This window comes from Drosophila nasuta, chromosome 2R (genome assembly GCF_023558535.2).
Source record: "Drosophila nasuta strain 15112-1781.00 chromosome 2R, ASM2355853v1, whole genome shotgun sequence".
Taxonomy (NCBI): domain Eukaryota; kingdom Metazoa; phylum Arthropoda; class Insecta; order Diptera; family Drosophilidae; genus Drosophila; species Drosophila nasuta.
In genome coordinates, this window is record NC_083456.1 from 20,567,373 (window position 1) to 20,591,502 (window position 24,130).

General features: G+C 33.8%; 1 protein-coding gene across 15 annotated transcripts in view; it reads right to left on the minus strand.

Annotated features, from left to right (window-relative positions):
* Positions 1–165: 165 nt before the first annotated feature.
* Positions 166–24,130, minus strand: part of LOC132783937 (glutamate-gated chloride channel) — a 49,746-nt gene continuing 25,781 nt past the window's right edge. Inside the window, exons 2-13 of one of the 15 annotated variants that reach the window (XM_060789264.1) lie at positions 22,451–22,608; positions 21,288–21,400; positions 16,112–16,182; positions 12,954–13,023; positions 12,634–12,870; positions 11,717–11,851; positions 8,366–8,518; positions 7,969–8,133; positions 6,483–6,589; positions 5,271–5,395; positions 4,111–4,215; positions 166–3,898 (exon numbers count right to left, since the gene is read on the minus strand). In XM_060789264.1, coding sequence (XP_060645247.1) covers positions 3,889–3,898; positions 4,111–4,215; positions 5,271–5,395; positions 6,483–6,589; positions 7,969–8,133; positions 8,366–8,518; positions 11,717–11,851; positions 12,634–12,870; positions 12,954–13,023; positions 16,112–16,182; positions 21,288–21,400; positions 22,451–22,512 — 1,353 coding nt within the window. In that variant the 5' untranslated portion in view covers positions 22,513–22,608 and the 3' untranslated portion in view covers positions 166–3,888. Of the gene's footprint in view, positions 4,228–5,270; positions 5,396–6,482; positions 6,590–7,953; positions 8,134–8,365; positions 8,519–11,716; positions 11,852–12,633; positions 12,871–12,953; positions 13,024–16,111; positions 16,183–18,199; positions 18,268–20,780; positions 20,849–21,287; positions 21,401–22,450; positions 22,609–24,130 lie in introns of all 15 variants that reach the window. The other 14 variants (XM_060789260.1, XM_060789258.1, XM_060789253.1 and 11 more) reach the window with 14 other exon arrangements.

The following is a 24,130-nucleotide window of genomic DNA, read 5'->3' on the forward strand; positions in this document are numbered from 1 at the left end:
CTCTATAAAGTAAGGGGATTCACGGTGTTTGTTTTGCTGATCTTTATTTACATTTCAATATGTGTGTTCTCTACTAGAAATGATAATTGGAGTTTTGATTGTTAGAAATGGGCCGAGTTAACGTCCCGACTTTTTTTTGCTTGAAGATATGTGTTATGATTTATAAATTTCATTTTCCCATTTGAATTTATTTACTCTCATATACGTTCGCTCTTCTTTCATTCATTTTGTTCTTCTCAAATTTGTGCAAGTTAATTTTTGTCTTTAGAATAAGTTTATTGTGACTGAAACACTAAATGGTGACTTAGATTGTGATTGTGTAAAGTGAGTAGCGGATTGTGATTGTGTGAATGTAAAATGTGGATTGTGACTTTGGTTTTTTTTGTTTTTCTTTTGAGGCGTTTAGTAAATAGTATTTAATATTAGTAATGTATTTGACTATTCTATCTGAATGCAATGTGATGTAACACCCTTTTGTTCATGTTGTTATTGTTAGTTGTTGTTGGTTTTGTTGTTGTGTTTGTTGTGGCTTAACTTAACTACACATAATGTTAACTTATGTGCTACATTTTCACGTTTAAATGTTAAAGTTTAAATATTAAATTTCTGTTAGTTCGTTTACTCAAAACTTGTAAGTCTTTTTGGAACGCATCTAGAAGTTGTGCACTTTGTTATACCTAATTACCGTATGAGATACGTATATCCATATATATATATATATATATAAACTATTTACATTGAAAACGTTCGTTTGTTTGTTTTTGGACTGACGCTGCTAAACAACTTTTTGCCTAAATGATAATTGACCAAATTGATGAACGGCAAACTGAAGGCAGCACACAACCTATGCCAAGTATTGATCTAGTTCTAAGATATTTCGCAACGAACTGAACAATGATTGGGGTCAACTTATAGAGACTCAGATCGCACATCGTTGCAACTCGTGTTATTCTTCTACTTCCTCATTTTCGTTATCGTTATCGTTATCGTTTTCCATTCATTTTGTTTTCATCCTCATTTGCTAGTTGATGATGTCCTATACTACGTGTGTTTCTTTTTTGTTTGGTATTCTTTTGGTTTATCCATTTTTTGGTTTGGTAGATACGTAGATACGTTTACAATCAACATTAATTAACACATATCAAACAACATACCCAACATTTTGGTTGCTACGAGGCCTTCATTGATCGCCCAGACATCTGCTACTTATTTGCTCACATTTAAAACCCTGTATGTTCAATAGCTATAGCTTCATATACAATACAACTAGTTTTGCGCCCAATTTTGTATTTTGTTTTTCTTTTCTTTTTTTTTTATATTCTCGTACTTATACACTCGTAATTATTATTAGCTATTTAGTTTTCTCATCTCATTTTTTTGTTTATTTAGAAATTTATTTTCTTGCTTGGCACGAATTTTACAACATTTATCTCATTTCCTCTTGAGGTTTGCTTACTGACAATAATTATGTGGGTGCGTGTTTTCATTGATTTTGATTTGTTTTGTTTTGTTTGTTTCATTACTTTTATATTCATTTTGTTAGCTTACCTTTATTATATTTTAGAAATAAAAGCGAAAATATGATTTAAAGCATATCATTGAAAAATATTTAATAAATTGGATCAAATAAAAGAGGCAGAAACAAGCTGAAGATAACAAAATTAAGTATTATAGTAGAACTACAAAATATTATCTGTATTTTTTTTTTTTGGTTTTGTTTCTTTTTTTTTTTGTAAATGATGAGTTATATATTATTATAAATTTTGTCTTTGTCGTTTGTTAGTTGTATATACTGTGGTTTTTTGCTATGTAGAATTCAGTATTTCATTGTTGATCTAGACCGGAAACCGGGTACGATTTGTGCTTAGATATGAAGTTGGCATATTCTATTACGATTAGGATGTCGAAAATTTGTTTGCTGAAATTGGGAATTACGAGCTGTAGTCACGAGGGGGGTGGGGGGATGGAAGGGCAGACAAACAACTCTTGTTAACTGCAGGACTCACTCCTCATACAAAAAGGCACTTAATAACAAAAGCATATAAGGATTCGACTAATTGTGATGGCTGTGCTTCACTGCTTTTTATTATTATTCACTTGTGGACTATTTGATGATATTGATATTCTATTTGTATTGTCTGTTAATTGGTTTTAGGTTTTTCGTTTTTCGTTTTTGTTTTTTTTTTTTGTTTTGTTCATTAATAATAAAACTACAAGTTCTTAAACAAAATATCTAACTAGGTAATTGGGAAATGAGAGCATAGGATTGCACAAGCTATTGTGAATTTATAAAAAAATTTATCTTTGGTTTCGACTTGTGTGTTTCTCCTATGCTGCATTTCCGCAAATAATTAAATAAAATTTAATACTATATAAATGTATTCATATAATACTAAGTATGTATATATAATAAAATTAAAGCAAAATAGTAAAATGAATAGTCGCATCGGTTTTATCAACCGCACAATATTCATTAAAATGTATCTAGTAACTACATGAATTAAATTTGCCACTAATTGAATATACTAAAATTGAAAACAAGCATAAAGTATTAGACTAGGCATGTCAATAGGAAAAAACTTGCAGTACCCACCAGTTCCAGTTAAATAAATCTCATTTATAGTGTGCATATCTTTTTGCTTATGCCGATAACGATTTTAAAAATAGTATCTTAAATCAAAAAAATATGAAGCTGGAAGAGCTATCTTCAGTGAACCGAAGCCTGAATACCCATGAAGATGTTCACACATTGTTTGTTTCTTAATATTAGTTTTTAGGGGGAAATGTGGCAAGATAATAAATGAATTATATTCAGAATAGTTTCTGATAAGTTTTGCAAATCGTAATCGGACGAATCAGACGTGTGAATAGTATTTAGTGTAGTGTCACTGCAGGGGTATCAAAAGTAGAAAACTCACTTTGTCGTGTGCTGTGTGTGTGTGTGCTTATGTGTGTGCTTGAAATGTGAATTCAATTAACAAAACATCAAAACATGTTCTGCATTTAGTTTTATTTTTTAATTCGATTGTGAACATAATTGAATTTGCCTAGGATTTGTTAGTTTGTAGTTGTTGTTGTTGTTGTTGTTGTTGCTGTTGTTTGTTGCTTAATTAGTATGACTAAACTTAAATTTATCTACACCCTTTCCTTTGTCATTTTAGAATTTCAATTGTATATAAACTAGTTTGGCTTAAAACTTATTGTATGACATATTTACAAACGTCGTGTGGTATCTGCGACTTTTTTTTTACAGCTAACTTATCGAATTTTTAAGTACAAATTAATATTAATTTGTTTTTTGAAAACTAAACTAATATGAACAAAACGTGTCTTGATTAAATTCTAAAATAATTCATTTAATTTTATTATTAATATTATAACAAGTATTGGGAATTAAAAACAAATCGAACAAATTGAACGAGCAAGCGTTTTTAAATCGTTATCAAATCGCCTTAATAATTTCATTTTAAAATACAGCATTTTTTTTGCTTTTGTTTTTTTTTTTTGGTTTTTTAGTTTTGGGTTTTTCGAATTTAACTTTTTGCTTTTGGTTTTTGAAATTGTTGTTATCTACTATGCAGTCATACTCGATCAATTTAACTTACAGTTAGTTAATATCTTTTCCATTTGTCTTGTTTTTGTTTTTTGGTTTTTTGGTTTTTTCTTGTCTTCTTTTTAAACCGAATTTCGTATAGTGGAAATGCCTTGACGCCTTGAATCTGTATCCCCATTTGATCAAGCAAAGCGTATACTGCACCGATATACATAAATACATACTCGATTGTATGTATGTGTATGTATATGCGTGTGTGTCTGTGTTTGTGCGCTAATGCATATTGTTATTTTCATGTTGGATTCTACATAGCCTTTGGTTATCAGAGACGCGCTTTAGAAGGTCCTTTTTATTGGTAGGTAGTCAAACGAATCGAATTAAAAATCATACGCAAAAATCAAGCCAACCAAATCGATATGCAAACACAATTTCGAAAGTAAGAACGAAGTTTGTAAATGAAAGTAGAAATGAAAGAGAATAGGTTAGTACATTCTTTGGTATCGTAGTGCAAACGATTTTCTATATAAAGTAATTTGTAAATAGGTAACGGCATTTACTCATCATCCTCCTCCCTGAAGAGATATGTGCTCCAGTAGACCAGATTGAAGAGCGCAAAGACCAGCGGGAATGTGATGCGTGATATAACATCGATTCTCTTCGATCTAGAACATTGTCTTGGATAAATATTCAACAAGTACGAAACACATTAATTGATCATCTAGAGATTGGCTTTTTGATTTGTGATTTGTTTTGTTTGTTTTCATTTTATTTTTTTTTTTTTATTCGTGTGTGGCCTTTTAATATTTTGTTTACTTTGGTTTTCATTTCTTTTTGTTTGTTTTAAATTAAACTGATTTCAGCTACGTGCGAGAAACTTAAAAAACGTGAAATTTATGGATTCAAAAATTGTACTAAGAACAAAGATAAATTGGTAATCTATGGGGAATTATGGACACGGGATGCGGTGGGAACTATAAGGATTATTGTCATTGTTCAAAGTCTACAACGCAAAAGTTCTTTAAAACAAACAAATCAACAGAAAGCAAAGCACTTAAAAGAACCTTTCACTTTAAGCTGTAGCAACACAGTTCTACAAAATCTCAAATATGTTTTTTTATTATTTGAACTATAAGTTTGATATTATTATCAATTGGGTACAAGGTGAATATAGCGAGCTTCCCGAACTAAGGTGAATTTAATTTTAAAATGTCGCCCAAAAGTATGCTTTATTTTTTAAGCGATCTTGGTAAATAATTTCGCAATTAAGAAATTAAACATTTTACATTTAAATTTTTTGTAAAGCATATTTGAGTTTTGAGTCAGTAGTTGCACAGTGTAATTAGCAAAAAGCATTAATTAAATGAAATTTTCACGTTTACTTGACTGGACTCTCGGGCCAGATGCAAATCATTTGGCAAGCATTTGAAACAAAAGACAGCGAGCAAAAACGATGGCAAGCAGCAAAGCAGAGGCAACTGAATCGGGTTGTCTTTAATAACAAGTACGAGAGATTCAATTAGAGGATTTTCATTTACTGTTAGTTAGTTAGTTAGTGGCAAAAAATTCAACAAGAGTTTAGATATGTTTAGAGAGAGAGAGACAGTAATAGAGAGATAGAGAGATATACATATTCACAACATCAAAAAGGAAATCCATCAACTACTACGATAAACAACTAGATTGGATAGAGTAAAGCCAAATGGTGTGGCACAGTTACCTGGTGGGGAACTTGGAGAGCCAAGTCTTACAGCAGCTTGGACGTTTCGGTGGCTGCATATGCACCTCGCATTGGCGCAGCTTCTCCAGCGCCAACGGATCACCGGGATGGCGCACCAGCGGTTTCTGTAGACCGCCACCGCGCGAATATTGCGATGCCGTTTGACATGGAATTTTGATTGTAGTTGATGCAATGAACGGGGTGGTGGGGTGGGTTTTTGGCGTAGGCAACAATAGCGCCATGGCACGATTACAGAATGGTGAAAGGGGCAAAATGGTGATAGCGTTCGCAATGGCGATGGCGATGGTGATGTCGATGGCGATGGCAATGGCATGTGCGTAATTTCATTTAATTTCGTTGCAATTTTTCATTTAATTCCGGTTGGTTGAATCGATTGGGTAGGTTGAGTGCCAGCAGCAAATGTTTCGTTGATGGTTTTCGAGAGTTGCGAGTTGCGAGTTGGAGTTCGAGTTGAATGTTGGATGTGTATCAGGTTGAGATTGAGTTGGTTTATATGTGGTTTGATTTTGGTTAGTTTTTTGTGGTTTTACACGTTTGAAAAAAAGTTGCACGATTTTTGTTCAACGTGATGTGTGTTTGTGTGTGTGTGTGTGTGTGGTTGTGCGTTTGTGTGATTTTTTGTTGTTAATAAAAAGAGGCAAATATAAAGGAAATAGTTGTTTTAATAGTTTTATCATAAACATTTTGCAGTAGCCAATTTGATTCGATATTAAAACGAAAATAGATAAAGTTGCATTTGTTTCTTTTATGACTTTAATTTAAGCGACGGCAGACTAAAGACGAATGTTAAAATGCTGGAAACTTATCTATTTAACTATTAAACATTAAACTTCCTCATTCTCCGATTAATCTCTAATTTTTTTCTTCCTAATTATTGTTACTGATATTGAAAATAGAAATATATTCTAAGTAACTTATACTTAACTGCCTTAGCTTTACTCTTTGACTTCTTATACATCTTAATTATGTAAAAAATAATGAGGAAAAAATATAAGTTTTGTCAAGACAATTAGGGCTATTGAGATATATTCATTTCATATTCTGCTTGCTTCTATATACTTTTACAAACTCAAAAATTCCAAATCCCTTCCTGTTTTGAATTCCCGATATAAGCTCTAATCCCCCCGCAATTATAATTGGCTCTGTTTTAAGGTTATAGTTAAAGAATATTGATAATTGAAAGGTAAGTACCATTGCGAATGTTGCATTGCTATCTGTATCGAGCAAATCTGAAGCGGCATCTAAACTGGCCTGCTCCAAATCGCGACGTTTCTTTTTCATATTCTCCTTATGCATGTCTGCGGCCCGATCCGTATATGTTGCATGTGGTAGAAGATTTTTGACAAGAATTTATTTGTTCCACAAAAATTTTGATATTTTCGATAGACATTGCATATTTTTGTTTGGTTTGGATTTGGTTTTTACAGTTGAATTTTAATTAAATTTGTATTTGTATTGTTTTTTTTTTGTTCAGATTTGTTTAGTTAAGATGCATAGCACATATTTATACAGTTATACAGTTAGATAGCGACAGAGACAGCGAGTGAGAGAAAGAAAGAGAGACAGAGATAGATAGTCACACATACAGAAACATTAAATTGTTTAAAGTGTTTTCGAAATCAAAAATATTTAATCGGTTGCAAGAGTTTATTTTTTTTTGTTTGAGTATAAGTTCGGTTTGCGTTGAGTATTGTTTTGGGATAAATCATAATAAAATTAAAAGTTTATGTGTGTTTTGAAAATAGAATTATAACCAAAAAACAAAAAAGAAATGTTCAGATTAGATACAAGCAGAGACAACAGCAAAGAAAAAAGGAAATGGTAAATACAATCAAACATAAAATGGGAAATTTGTCGAAAAATTTGTTGAAACATTTGTCCAATTTGTTTTAGTTTTAGTTGTGTTTTTTTTTTTCAAACGCGTTGTTTAGTTGTTTTGTGGTTGGTTTGGTTGAGTATGCGTTAGAGTGGTTGTGAGTGTATGTGTGTGTGTGTGACGTCGATGAGTGTGAGGGCACAATGAAATAAGAGAGTAAAACGAAACAGAAAACATGGATTAGTAGAAATATATACGTAGAAATCATTTCGGTAGATACAATATTTATGTGAATGAAAACACAAAATACGAGAAATGATAGGTAAATAAATGCTACTGGCTAAAGCTAAAATCGTTGGGTTTTATCGTAATCGTATTACTAAAAAAATTGGTTAGTATTTATAGACCAAAAATCAGCTTGTATATTGCCCAAAAATTGTGTGCCACGCCGAAGGTGTAGAGTAGTAGTTGTAGTTGTAGTAGTAGTAGTTGAGCTCGCCTAGCTATGTGAGTGTGTATCTGTATCTGTAATTGTAGCTGTATCTTTTCGCCATTGTCGGTGGGCGTAGCAAGCTGTATCTGAGTGTGTATATGTATTCGAGTGTGTGTGTGTGTGTATAACAGTCCTGTTACTTAGTACATTCAGTTGTTAGTCGTTGTATAGAAATATATACAGGTACACAATATACGACGAGAGCATACGTTACAAGGATGTTGTACGTATGCATCGTTGTTATCGATACAAAAATAAGTATTACAAAAAAAGGAACAGTAGTAAAAATAGATAAACACCATCGATTAATAACATTTATAAGTTTGTTAAGAAGCATATCAAATCTCAATTACTAGCTTTATTCAAACCTGAGCGGGAGGCATAGTTCACCAGGGCAAATTCGAGCAGTGCCCCAAAGACAAACGTCAAACAGACGCCGGTCCATACATCAATTGCCTTTGTATAGGAAACTGGAGGCAGTGAGGCATTGATGCCCGATGTTTGTGTGGCCATTGTTAGCAATGTGGTAACACCTGAAATGGTTCGATTTCATAACATTATTATCAATATATTAATTAATATGAACAATACAATTTCATTTGACAAACAAAACGTTATGAGAATGACATTTGAGTATTATACGGTTATACAAAATATGTGAAATATTAGAATATACGAAAGTTACCAGACATACGACATCAAAGTTCATACAGTATTTTTATTCGTTAGCTGCAAGTTGGAGCCATATTTAGTTGTAGCACTTACCTAACGATACTCGAGCTGGCACTGCGCCTTGATCCAGCCAGAATGATACCCATGAGACAATGACCAACATACAGCATGGTATATAAATTTGTATTAAGTAATATGAGAATTCTCGCTTGAATAGTAGATCGACTTTGAGGCAACTGTATTCACCTATGAGTATACAAGGTATATAAATTGTGTCAAACTCAAAATGTACGGGAGGATATGTACTCGAAAGAGGCGTTTTTTTGTTTTTCTTTTCATTTTTCATTTTTCAATTTCTCCATTCACACAGATACACGCAGAGTAGTAGTAGCTCACATACGCACACACTCAGATATATATATATACATTGAGCTTGTTGTAAAAATAAAATGAGTTAGACACTGAAGAACATACACACATTTCCAATATTTATAATAAGTACATAAAAAAATTGTCATCCAATAAACGCACAAAAATAAAAATAAAAGTAAACGATACAAATAAATTCACTTGCTTTTCGAAATTTTGGCAGAATAAAAGAATGATAGAAAATTATACATTTTTTACATTTTCATTTTCTTTTTTTTTTGCGTTTTGCATTTTTATGTACAGGAAATAGGTTTGGCTTCAAATAATATTATGCACAGACCGAGGGGAACGGGGGGCATTTTGGGTTAGGTGTATACGTAATGTATTTACACAAAAAAACGAAAAAACGAAAAGAAAAATATAAGTCAAATAAAATGTAAACCAGGAGATACAGTTAAAGAGACTGACAGACAGAGAGTGAGATAGAGAGAGAGAGAGAGTTATAGACAGAGACAGAGAGACACTTAGAATGAGAGTTGAAAATTATAAAATGGCATCATAGGCAAAATGTATCAACATCAATTCAATTTTCTGACTTTTGCAACAAAACTCTTAACGGAAATGAAGTTCGTAGGCTTTGTGTGCTATTGTTTTTGTTCTTGTTGTTGTTGTTGTCGCTCCTGTTGCTGCTGCTGTTGCTGCTGATGCTGTATCAGCTTCCGCTGTAAACGCCCCCACATGATTGCCCACGCCCCCTGCTTGTGCTTCATTTCCGTTAATTTGTTGGCAGTGCGTTCCATACTCTTCAAGACAAAGTTGTTTATTATTTTACATTCTCATATTTTCATTTTCATATTCGTTTTCGTTTTCGTATTCATTTTCATTTGATATTTTTTTTCATTCAGTTTGCTCATTAAATTTTCTTTGCTTCTCATGTTTGCATTTAGCTGCTGCGTGTGGTTTATTTGCCTGGCTCTTTGGGGCCGCCTGTTACTGGGTGCTGGATATTGGATACTTCAGCGTATTCATCCTATTTCGTATTCACATCTGGCGCAAATGCTTTGCTTTTGGATTGGCTTAGACGTTATTTGCTCGGTGCCATCAATCAAAACGCGTGCACTCTGTTTGCAAATGTATTTCGCATTCTCGCACTGCATTCGCATTTGCAATGACTTTAGTAATGTTTTATTTTGTTTAGTATTTTTTTTTATCGTATTTACTTTAAAGTATCGCCCAGTTTAATCCATTAAACGCTCATAGAAGATATAAAATTAATAAACTTTATGTGAGCAACTAAGTTCAAGGCGAGCTAAATGCAACAACTACGCAACGACTAAAAGGGTCAAAATTATGTGTATAAAAATACTTAGATATTCTCGATATAGTATGACTTGAATTTTCCGATTTGAATATTTGTTTTTGAAGGGAATGACATCAGGCTCATGCAACGTTTTTAATGTCAGGATGAGCTAAGCAAAATGGGTGGAAATGAATGATATTGACATATTTGATTGACTGAATGCGTTATGAATCTTATTAGGTTTGTCTAGTATGATTTCAAGGTAACAACTATATGTAACGGCTATAAAGTTAAAGAAGGAAATTAAAGGATATTATATTCATATTCATTGAGACGACAGAGAACTTTATTATTGTCCTCTCCACCTGAGCACTTTTTGTGCTCTTCTTTGTGCACAGAATGGATACTCTTGTGTCTCTAACTTAAACAGGTTTTAGTATGAAAAGTTAATTGGGTTAATCGCTAAACTGCAGCATAAGTAATTTCTAAGTGACGTTTGCAACATCTAAAGCCAAACACACAAATCTGTAGCATCTCCTGGATATACTCGTAAATTATCCACCTAAGATGCTGACACACAATTTGCCCAAGTTTTGTGAAAAACTTTTGCGTATTTGTTTGCTCCTCATCTTGGCGCCTTCAGCTACAAGTATACACACACATACATATGTATATTCTTATTGACATACACATGCATATATACGAGTATATCGTCATCGTCTTTATCATTATCATCACCGTCGTCATCATCATGAACATTGGCGATGTCCTTTGTGCAAGTTTAAGCAACTACGTCGCAAACAATTTCCTCGATTAATTTACTTTCCGTGCGCCTTTGCCATTTTCTTAGCATTTTCCGTTTCGCATTTGCCTGTCGCAGTCGCTTTCGCAGTCGCAGTCGCAGTCGCAGTCGTCGTCAGCTCTCAGATAAGTAGTTCTTGGTAGCCAAGGTAAACATTTACTTAAAGCGCGAACTGATTTCAAAGTGCTCATAAAAACTCAGAGCGGCAAAGGCAAGCGACACGGTATGTCAAACTGCACTAAAATGCTTCTGCTGGTGAGCTGGATGTGGATGTTGGTGGTGTGTGCATTCGTCTGTGTATGAGTGAGTGTATGTGTGTGTGTGTGTGTGTGGTGAAGTGTGCGGTGAGTGTGTGTGAATTACATCGTAAAAAGTTGCTTTTTATGCGATTCGGGTATTGATAACGGCCCAACGCGATGTTCATGTGTAAACGGCATCATTACACGTGTGTGTGCGTGTGTGTGTGTGCGAGTGTACATGATGATATTGTGTACCTGTGTTTGGGTTTTGGCTATGAAGTGCTTATGATGCCGTTTATATTATATTCGAGCCACAAGAACTATATTGAAAAAATAAACTATGTATATATAAAGTATAGTCTGTAGGTGTTTAAACTTTTTTGTTGTTGTGGGATCTGCCTGAATGCCGCATGCAGCGCCTATCGAATTGTCCAGAGGGAAATTTAATAAAGTCACAAAACTTTAAGCCAAAAACTAAGTTGGTCTAAATGAAAAACAAGCAGCACAAAACGATAAATATATGAACAACTAAAGTCTGCTACGCTTATATTATATATATTATGTTATGTATAGCAAGTTGTTGAACATTTCAAAAGTTTAAGTTCAAAATATAGATATATTAATAAAGTATATATATATATATAGAGATAGATAATAGAGAATAGATAGATAGAGAGAGAGAGAGAGAGCTCAACACAATCAACACAACTTGTGAACACACACACAAAACGTACCCGTGTTGGTTTTACTGTTACAGTAATCAGTCAAAAACTTCTCCAATGTGAAGCGAGGTAGGTGTAAGTTCTTAACCACTTGCACAGGATCACCCTCCTTCCAAAGGAACACTAAATCATTGGTCGTCCAGCCATCTATCATGCCATGAAAAGAATAAAAATTATGTGTTATGTGTTATGTTGAAAAAAAACAAGTAAGAAAGCTACAGTCGAGCGTACTCGACTGTGAGATACCCGCTACCCATTTTGAATAAAAGAAATATATTTTGCGGTATTTTTCTCAAAATAACCCGTTTATACTACAAAAATACTAAAAATATACCAAATGGTATATTTGGTATATCGATAAAGTACCGCATTCAAAGTATACCATAGACGGCACAATATACCAGATTGTCAGCCAAAGCAACTAAGACCCCTAGTAAGTAGGCGTTTTTGCCCATACAAAAATATTTCTTTTATAACTTCGACAATTTTTATCTGATCGCAACCAAATACTATAGTAGTTATTATATATACCAAAATTCGGAACTCTAGCTTTAAAATTACGCTTGTTATTCGATTTTTTTGTTTTGCGGGGGCGGAAGTGGGCGTGGCAAAAATTTGAAACAAACTTGATCTGCGTGCAAACATAACAAATGTTGTCGAAAAAAAATTATAGCTCTATCTCTTATAGTCTCTGAGATCTAGGTGTTTATACGGACGGACGGACAGACACACAGACGGACAGACGGACAGACGGACATGGCTATATCGTCTCGGCTGTTGACGCTGATCAAGAATATATATACTTTATAGGGTCGGAGATGCCTCCTTCTACCTGTTACAAACATTTCCTGCCGGCACAAAGTTATAATACCCTTCTACCCTATGGGTAGCGGGTAAAACAATTTACAATTGCCTCATATCCCACTTACAGCTTGCCATGCGAAGCGAGCAGATTTGTCTATCCAATGGATACAGTTTGAGATTCATTGGACATGCCAATGTTAATGAGATTCGTATACTGTAGAGCACGGAGCCATTGGGAAAGATGCGTATATACACGTTCGGCATAATGATGTTGTGAAAATGTCCCTCCTTCTCATTCGAGAAGAACAAATCCGGCATCCAGACGCGATTAGCCTCCGTCAATGTGAGATATTTCAAGCGTCCTATAAGCATACAGAGATTTGAGCCAATTAAGTGAACTATACCATAGAATATACATAGTAGTTATTGAGGGACTTTCACTCACCCTGTATGTCATCGAACTTGAGGCGCTCATCCGTCCACTGTTCTCTGAATGTCAGCTGGACGCTGTACTCCTGTGATTTGTCATCATCATTGTTGGTGGTAGAATAGCGAACGCGAAAAAAACGGAAAACTTTGTTAGTGTGGGAAGTCAAGCGTTCTTTCATTGTTCAATTTTCAATTTCATCTTCAATGCAATTCAATATGAACTACAATGCAAATTTCGCTTTGTCGAATTATAAGGGAATTTCACGAGCATTTTTTTTTTCTTTGGTGACTGTGTTTTCACATATATAATTTATTTATTTCTTTTTTCGTGGTGGGGCTTATCAATTGGGTGGCTTGCAAATTGCTTTTGCAACGGGTGTGAAGGGTAGGAGAGCTTTAGCTTTACATATATAGTAGACAATTTGTTTGTGGTATGGAGAAGATAGTAGGTAAATTGTAGTAAGTAATATGAGAGAGAACGAGAGCGAGCAAGGCGTGGCGAGGCGTGTCGAACTTTTTTCGAGTAAGTTTAAGTTAGTTGATAGTTTGGTTTGGAGGTTAGTATATAGTGGCTATATGTATTTGGTTGGTTTGTTGAGTATTTTGTCGTAAAGCTTAAAGCATTTTCCTTGAGGCGAATATATGTTTCTGCTAGTTGCCAATTCTCGGCATGGTTTTTTAATTTTTGGTATTTTGTTTAGTTTAGTTGTCTTGGGTGTTAGGTATTCATGTCATGGCATGCATATAACATAAGTATATTATATTCGAATTCGAATTTGAAATGCAAAATGCAATTTGCTCTCTCGCTGTTGAGCATCACATGCAATACAGCAGCATTCAGCATTCAGCATTCAGCATCGGGCATCATTATCGAATGCATTGTCGAATGCAATATTGCAACGTGTTGCATACAAAATACAAAATCAGGCAGAAAGCAAAAAAAGAATGCGCGCAACGTGCCAAAAATGCAAAAAAAGGAAATTGACAGAGCAACAGCTATTGAACAGAGTGTCAAGCAAAGCAAGCACAGAACACAAAGCAAAAAGAAAATGAGCATGGGCCATCTTACTTTGTAACTATATATTTATAACACACTCTTAGACATTCGAATCTAAAGAAAAGTTCGATATTATATAACTACATGTATGAGCTTAAAATACCTTAACATACAACTCATGCAGAATGTTCGAAAACCTAGAATATTATTATTAATAATACATTATTTCATTTGAATAAAACTCTAGTAATAACAAGAATAACAAAAGTTATGCATATGTAAAGCTGAAAGAGTTGAAGTTATTTATAAAGTCATATATTATAAAATTAATCCACAAATGAATGTTTGGAATGACAATGTGTAACATCCACATCATCTTTGGAATCATGCATTAAAGAAGAGTTCAAATGAAAGCTGGGATCTGTGTTGAATCATTAAACGGAAAGAAATAATTAGATTTGAACGAAAATTTATAATCGAGTAATAATCCTATTAACCTGGCAAGCTTTTCGTAATGAAGTCGGAAACTATCTGAGTAGAATTTATGACAGCAATTTTCTTTCTCCAAAAGAGAAATGACAAACGACATTGTTTCTTTTATCGTTTTTAAGCAATGCGAAATGAAATAAATTTGAAAAATTATAACAAATAATTGGTTGTTATTTATGGCTTGTTTAAATGTATATAAATTGATGCCAGTTTTTTGTATGTGGACAAAGCTGTCAGAGAGCTGGGTTTTTATTTAGTATTTCTTTTTTTTTATGTAGTTGTCATGTGTCCAGGGGCATTTTTGTAATATGTTTTTTGCTTTTTATGATGTTATCCCAACGGAAATGTGGGCTGACAAATGGGTGACCCGTGAACACAAGCATTCACACATGTTCTGAATGAAATGGTTGTTAACTATTTGTACGTACTTACAGTTAGACTTGACATTTGTTTTAATAAATATTTAATGTATATTTGTTTTGATACTCGTTGATATTTTGTTGTTGTATGTAGGTGCCGCTGTTGCTGTTATAGTTGTACTTTTTCAATTATTAGTTTTAATGTCCCTCTCACGTTTGTGAATGACAAATCAAAAGGATAAACACAGCAGCTTATGAGCTTGAATATGCAATTGAAAGCATATAAAATTAATATTCATTAGAATCGATGTAATTTGACAATGAGGACAGATGAGGTAAATGAAACTGATCAATGCATTTGTGGCTGATTGTGAGTTTGAATAATAGTCTTGTTCTTATTGGCTTTTCCACTGATTTGACTTAAATTAACATAGGTCTAGCTAGTTACATGGTTGTATAAACTATGAGAACTTACACCTGATATAATCAGTTAGTATTTTTAAAAGTATCTTAAATTCTAAACAAAATTTAGTTTCAGTAAGGATTGTGGGTAAAAAATATTGCTCGTAAAGAGTCTGTGTTAAAGTTGAAATAAACAGAAATGCAACGGAAAGATTATTTTACACAGAAGAATAGAGGTCATGTGAAAGAATAATAATTGAATTCATATATCACATACACTGTTGAATGTACACAGAGTTGCAAAAGAAAAGAAATGAGTGTATAAATTGTATATTATTGCACAAAATTCTTACAGGTTTTTGTGTTGTTGCATTTCTTGAAGTTTACTTTTGTACATTCAGTAAGAAATTTGTGAAATTCAATTAATTTTGAGCGTTTTGCAAGACAGATTGAGAAATTGCAGATTGTTTAAAATGAACTAAAATGTTTTGTTGTTTTTATACAGCCAATTGAGTTTAATATTTTAGGTTTTGTACTTTTCAATTTTATTTATAACATTTGTTTATACATAGATTATTTTTCTAAATATACATATTTCATTTACAATATACATACGAGTACATTTTATTTAGTACGGAAAAAGCGAAGCTTTGGTGTTTCTTTTCATTGATATTTTACACTCACAATCGCACACACACACGCACACACGTACGTTAAATCACAGACACACGGATATACACACACATTCCATATACAAAGTTAAATTAGACATACGAGTGTGTTTTGAAATATTTAGAGCAAATATTATAAAGCGCTTGGGATTGTACTTGTTCGTATTCAAATTCATATATTCATGTTCATATTCATATTCATATTCATACTATATTCGTGTTGGGTGCTCTTTGCCAAACTGGAGCAGAAACTCACCATTTTGTAATCATCGATTTTCGAAATGGAGCGTAGAAACATGTTGACCTTGACTCTTGTTGCTAAATTCGCTAAAAAATGTTCATATCAGAATCGAGGAGCATTTTATTTTAGACTGTTTTTTTCTTCTTTATATCAGAATTTATATGTAGATTTCGACCATTGATATCATCCTTATAAGATAAACGCTTATTTTAAACTTAAGACTAACTTAGAGCATTAACTTAGTTTTTGAATTTGATGAATTTTATGTGTGATTCAAATGTATGTCAGTTTCGAAATCAAAAAGAAATTAATTAAGAACAAAAGGATTAAATTTATAATTGATTTAATTTTGTTATTTCAAATTCATACAGAGAAATGTCTGCATGGATCTCATTGAAGAATACAATTTAAGTTAAACAATAAAAAACACAATTAACTATCACAATCATCTAATCAATCGATTTTGAAAATGTTTATTGCAGCTTTTGCACTTTCTTTAAGAAGAACACATGCCACACATTTTCATTTAGTTAGCAGCTAGAAAGCTTCTCTTTTAATATTTTGCTGTTTGCTGTTTGCACTTTATGTAAATATAATTTCTCTTGCTTTGAGGTGTAAAACGAAAACAAACAAAACAAAACTTAGTTTGGCGAATTCAATGATTTCTGTTTTTGGAAGTGAGGGGCAAATTAAATGGGGCGAGCTGTGATTTGAGGTGGATACAAGAGGATAGACAACCAATCAACACACGTACAAAGCACACAAAAATTAAATAACACATTTTGGTCACATTTTCAATTATTATAGGCAATAATTATTATTGTAGTTGTTGTTAATAAGTATATAGATTAGTATTAATCAAAAGGAAATTGTTGAACAAATTGAAAATATATGTAAAACAATACAATAATTATACCACATAATATAAAGTATGTAATAATTTCAGGTTTGGAATATTAATTTCTGGCATACTGAAATATTTTTGTCGACCATTGCAGTCGTCATCACAATTAGTATTAATTTGATATGAGATAATAAGTTAATTATTGTATGTAGGCATAATTAACATTGAGAGACAGAGCGATATAGAGATTTGTAATTGATTAGAGAAAGAGAGAGAGAGAGAGAGAGCGATATAGGTAGAGTATAATAGATCGATAGAGGCAAGAGAAAGAGAGATATAGTTACAGAGAGATGATAATGAAACTATATATCATTGGTCGAACTTAAGAGTTAAGAGATCTAGTAGAGAAAGAGTAATAGAGTTGTAGAGGGTTAGTGAATGAGAGATTGAAAGAGTGTTGCATAGGAAAGAGATCCAAAAAGACATTTTCCTTATGTTTTGTTTATTTTTACTACAAAACAGAGTTGTTATTTTACATTTTTGTTTGACAGACAATAATAAAAAATAATAACCAGTTATCGAATGCAGATGTGTAACTTAAATAACATATCACAAAGACTAATAATATAATGCATCATAAATCTTAGCCAATTATTTCCTTATGTGTAACAAAAAGACAGACATTTTCATTAGATAATTTCGAAAACTATAATTTGAAATGAATAGTTTGAAAAATAAAAGAGAAAACACATCGATAGTTAAACAATTAAACGCATGTAGTTAATACCAATGTCCGATATAGTATATATATTTTGTATGTATACATAGCATAGTTAGTTATCATTATAATTCATATGGTTTTTGTATAGGCAAAAATAGTGTGGTATTTTTTTTTTTATATATATTTTTGATGGTCAACGCCTGGGTATAGATTAGACATAAAACTAACAGCAGATACATAACGTTATATGGAAACACCCTGACATAAAACATTGACTGCGAGATGAGTGGAGAGTCAGACAGAGAGAAAGAGACGGAGGGGCAAGAGGCGAGTGAATATTTTGAAGTTCATTGGCACGCATATGGTTTGAATTGCACACACACACACACACAAGCAAATATCCTTACACGCATGGTCTACGTTGAGGCTGAGAGTGTTGTTCTTATCTATATAGTTTTTTCTATTTTTTTTTTTATAGAGGTTATGGGGTGGTTGAGGAGAAGGTTTTTTTTTTGAAGTTTTTGTTGCGCGCACTTACCATGGTTACATCATCGATTTTCGATATACTTCTAACGAATATGTTGACGCGCACAACGGCGGGACCATCTGGAGGATAATACATATAGATAGACCGTTTTGTACAATGTGCATAGTAATAAACAAATTTAACAACTGGCCAAACAAATGGACTGGCTACGGCGTCAGCATCTTCATCTTCATCTTCATACCAATTCACACTAAAACTTAGCATATAAAATACTTAAAATGACCAAATGCTACCCAGAAGATAGTCGTATCCGGCTACTTGTGGACACAACACACAACACACTGCAAAACGTGGCCTCCCATTTCGCCTTATGTTTTATGCTCTTTTTTTTTTTGGCTGTAATAAAGTTTTATTTTATTTCTATGACCTGCTTACTCTTAGAATAAGTGCGCATCCATTTCGAAGAACTTACAGAGCTAAGCTAAGATTTCTCGTCGACAGTTTGTTTACAAGCATAAACTATATAAATATGTACACACGTATACGTAATCTAAGGTTAAAATTTTGATAGTATTTACTAGTAGTAAGTAGTAGTTAGTAGTTGTGTATTATATGAGTTAATAATGTGTTTAATATATTAATGTAAATTATAGGGCATAATATATAAAAACGTTGTGTGAAAATAATACAAGTATGCTGTTTATTTGCGATAATTGATGGACATTTTATTGTTTTTGGCATTATTGTTATTTTGGTTTTTTTTTTCCTTTTGCTTTTATAATTATTGATGTTTGCAGTTGACTATACTTTGTGGCCAGTTGCACATGGCTCAGGTGTGGGTCGATTTACATACATATATTGATGATACTTCTGAATTTTTAATGATGTTCAGTGCTGTGGGTAAAGTCAACATGGCAGAAATAACGTATACCAACCATAGCCAACCACACACACACGCACACAGACACACAGACAGAGACAGAGAGAAATACAGGAAAAAAGTTAATTGTAAATTAAATCAATGCTTGATTGTAATCAAAGTGGAAATCATATTATGACTAAGAGGTGGCAGACAGGGGCACTAATAGCGACTGACACATACACAGTTGTACTTGGGTGTTGAGATACACAGAGAATTGAAAATAGTAAAACATACTCAGAATAACATTTAAATAGTTATTGAGAAACACAAAGTGTTTTAGCCAAATGGTGGTATAAATCACATTAAATGCCATATTATTGTTCAATACATGTGCGATTTCCGTTGTTAAATGGAAAATCCATGTTGTAAATTAATGTAATACGGAAGACTCAATTGTAGAACATTCTGTTTTTTTTTTTGCAGTTCGCTCATGTTAATGTGTTCTTTAAATAAAGCAAATGATTTATTGGCTGCTGCTGCTCGAGTATCCATCCATATTCAATCATTTTTGTTACGATATACTAATACTCAAATACATATGTCTTTGTCTCTCTCTGTGTGTGTCTGTGTGTGTGTATTGTAAGTGACAGGCTCTTTTTGCCAGCAAATCAGAAATGATTTGTGAGTTGCGCCTGAAACTAGGCAACAGTTTTACTTCAACTGCAGACGAAGGTTTTATGCGTGAAATTTGGTTGAAATTGATGTTTTATCGATTTGCTAGCACATCTGTTTAATCCTCTAAGGGTTTTCTGCACTTACTGCTGCACAAGTGTCTGTAAATGGTATGTGAGAGAGATAATCTATTACAAATCCAAAACGAAATAAAATGTATGAAACTCAAAATACGAACACCGCTAAAGTTGATATATATCAGAATATATGTGAGTATAAGCTTTGTCTATAGAGAAAGTTGAAACATTTTTTCTCTCAGTAACTGATAACTGAAGACGCAAAAAACGAAAATAAAAAAACTGTGGCAAATGCAATGAACAATGTCTCTAAAATTTGCGTAAAACCAAACTGAAAGATAATACACGAGAGTATACAAATACATGTGCCACAATTGTGGCTTTGCTTTGCAAAAAGGAAACACGAAACAAACGCAAGGAACGCAACAGCAACAAAGTTAGATATGTGGGGAATATAGTTATAGATTCAAAGAGAGAACGTAAGGAAAGACAGAACCAGAGAGAGATAGAGAGAGAGAGAGTGAGAGGTGTAGAGGTGTTGAGGAGTGGAGTACTAAAAGGAAAAAATAGATTGAAACTCAACTTCAACACATAAAACAAACAAACAAACAGTTTAAAATTCTTAGTTTCTTTTTTTCGAGTTACTGTTTAGTTTATGCAGCAGTGCATATTCGTACTGCTCTTATGTAGTATATATGTATGAGTATAGTAAGTAGCATTGAGTAGATAGTTAAGTTAAGTTGCATGTAAGTAACTGAGCACTACCAAGAACATGTTGAGGAAAACCGGGGTATAAAGTTAATATCGTGTATATCTTATGCATGTCTTATATATGGGGTGCTGTTCAGATGATAAGAGCGAGCGAGTGGCAGGCTTTGGGGCGGGTCTTTGGGTCTATCGAATTTTGAGTAAATTGAGGCCAAGCAATTGAAAATTTTATTTGAATTAGAACAGGTTTTTGAGTGTATAGTTTTTTTTTTATTTATTTTGAAGGAGGCTCACTCTGTTGTGGGGGACTTACCATTTTAATATCACTAATCGTCATAATACTGCGTACGAATAGATTGATTCTGACTATGGCGGGACCATCTGGCATAGAGTTTGGGTTTAAATTGTGAGTTAACATAGTCTTGCAAGTATGTAACTTATTTGCTGATCTAACTAACTAGCTAAGCAACGCAATCAATTTAGACGCTTCTTTGCCTAAACTAATTAAACGGGCTTGTTTGTTAAATTAATTTTATATTATACTTAGATGAAGACATAGAAAGATAGATAAGTATTAAGTATTCGAGTGTATCACCAATTGTTGTTATAGCATATTTATTTCGTTTTTGTTTTTTGATAATTTTGTCCAATGAAATCAATAATCAAACAAACAGCAAACAAAAATACAAACATAAATCATAAATGTTTAAAGTTAACAAGTTTAAGTTGGATATTAGTAGTTAAATAGATAGATATATATTTTTGTAATTAACTATAATATAGTATTTTAATAAAATGTACAACAAAAAGACATGCTCACCTGTGCCATTTATTCCCGATGGTCGAATTCTGGCATCGTATTTGCCTGCACCTAAAATTTGATCTAAGACTTTTTTCTCCTTTTCTCGGAAATTTATTTTGGCATTATTTGCTCTGAAATCAGGATATGGATAGGTACGCACGTATAATTTTAATTTTGGAGTTTCATTTTATTTTATTTGTTTTGTATTTTTGTTTTTGTGTACGAGATAATATTGGAAGTAGTTTGGAAAAAATGCTTTTTGCTGATTGAAATTTAATATAATTATTATTTTTTTATTTTTTTGTGTTTCTTTTTATTTTTTTTTGGTTTTTTTTAGCGAGAATTGCAATAAGAAAAGAAAAGTTTTTGCATACATTTACAGCAAGAGATTTAGATGTGTGAATTTCAAAAAAGTTTAAAAAATTTTGAATTTTTTTACGGATTTGTGTTGTCTTTTTATTTTCGTAAAATTATGCTTTATATACAAATTGGGTGGAAGTGTAATTGGGTGTGTGGACTCTGAAGAGATCTTCATTATACACTGTCGCACATATCAGAAGCCCAGGCAAAGCCACAATTGCTGTTGGCTCTGTCCTCGGCTTGAGCGTAAATAATTCCAAAATTTATGCTCCGACAAAAATTACATGAAAATTAATTACATTTTAATGATGTTGTGAAGTGAAACTGTTAAAATGCATAAAAACATGTTATGGAAATGATTACGAGTATGTTCAACTGAGGCGCTCTTGGAACGGGGAAAAGCAAAAACTAAAAGAGAGACGGAGAGACGAAGGCGTGGCTGGAAAAACAACAAACGCAAAAGCAAAACTACAGCTGACTACAGCACTACTTGAAATATTATGTATACGACAGACACTCAATATACGAGAGTACGTAATTCGTATGTGCCTGTTTTTTTTTTTGAGGGGATGTTCATGTGGTGGGCGTGGCACACCATTCAACGCCCCAGCAAAAATGAACGGCAATTGTATGCAAATCGCCTTTTTGAAGCGGCATTCAACCGAGTGCGCCATGTGAAGTAAATTAAAGTATGTTGACAAAATAATACAAAAACTGGCAATACGAGTAGTACTTTATTGCAACTATTGTTGTAAGTAGTAGTAGTATTATTAGTAGTAGGATGTTACAGAGGTGGATGGAAGATATCGAATTGAACTTACAGTGAGGCGCTACACAGGCTGGTAAAATAGAAGATCGCCCAGAAGTAGTGTCCGGTGCCCATGGCGAGGCGCAAACTGTTCCAATTATTCAATTAGTTGATGGAACTAAAGTTCCAACACTTCGACTCTCAGTATCTCTCCAGGTGTGAGTTAAGTATCTGCAATGAAACGATATATTACGATTTAGCACATAATTATTAGCATGTTTTAATTGCACCATTCGACACACAAATCTTGTGTGAGAATCTGTTGTGCAAAGTTCGTAATTATTAAATTAGTCCAATTAACATGTCAGTGGCAAAGATGCCACAGCAAAGCAATGCACAGCAATCAGTGTAGATGTTTGTCTCAATTTCGTGTCATAAATTAAACTAAACTTCGATACTCAATACTCAAGCCATTTAAAGTGCTCGTTTGTGGTGTGAAATTGTTAATATGAAATGATAGGTGTGATTTCAAATAAACTCGAGGAAATGTCTGGGTTAGATTTCTGTTAAAGGAGAGATAAATATTTCAGTGATAATTTAAGAAGTCAAGAACTTATTGGTAAATGTAAAGCTACTATATAGCAAGGTGGATTAAAATACTGAATTGGTCGTAAAAGCCATAAAATATCATTACGGTTGGGACAATTAAAACAATGCTGATGACTGGCAATGGGAAGCGACATATCGGCAAATGACACTGGCCAGATGCAAAGGCCGACAACGAGGGCCATGCGAATGTGAATATTGCAATCGAATTAATCCTTTATAAGCATTTTTGTGCACTTCAGTGGGCGACGTCGACGCTGCTGTTAACGCTAACGCTGACGTTGCTGCTGCTGTTGCTGTTGCTATTGGTGTTGCTGTCGCTGTTGCTGTTGACGTCGATGTCGTTGACGGCAACGTGCTGTGAATGCTGATAAGTGCGTGCGGTTGCCACGCCCAGCATTGAATGCGGCTTTTATGCATATCAGTTGCAACGGCCAGCTGGAAGGACAACAGGACATTGGACACTGTGGCCCAAGCACACACAACAATTGTGTCCTGTGTCCGTGAGTGTTCTGGGTGTTGCTAATGGCCATGACCGAGTCGTGTGGAACCGTGTATATGGGTCTCTCTCTCTCTCATTCTCTGTGAGTGTGTGAGTGTGTGTAACCAAATAATCAATTTAACGATATGGGAATGGGAATGGGAATGAGAATGGCAACAGGCTGCCCAGGATTCGTGCTGTGTTAATTTGCTGCTGTGCCCGCAATTTCGTGCCATAAATAAACAAAGTTGCTGTTGCTCTCGTTGCTATTGCTGCTTTTGGTATTGTTGTTGTTGTTGTTGTTGTGGCCGCTGTTGGTGTTGAGCATTGTCTACTTGGTAGTTGCTATCCTCTCCGCCCAACGGCCTGTTCAGGCCACGTCAGCATTGTTGACTGTTTTGCAGCTGATACTGAAACAGCCGCAGCTACAATGACAACTCACATTCACACACACACACACACACAGAAAGCAAGAGAGAGCGAGAGAGAGAGAGAGAGAGAGCGATGCCGAGAGCAACCACGGGCGGTCTCCATTTTTGGCCCGCTGTCAAAGAAAGTTAACAATGCGACTGCAATTGCAACAGCAACAGCAACTGCAACTGCAACTGCGTCTGCGACTGCCAAATGCCCCACATTTGCAGCTTGCCAAGCAGTCGTCGAGCATTG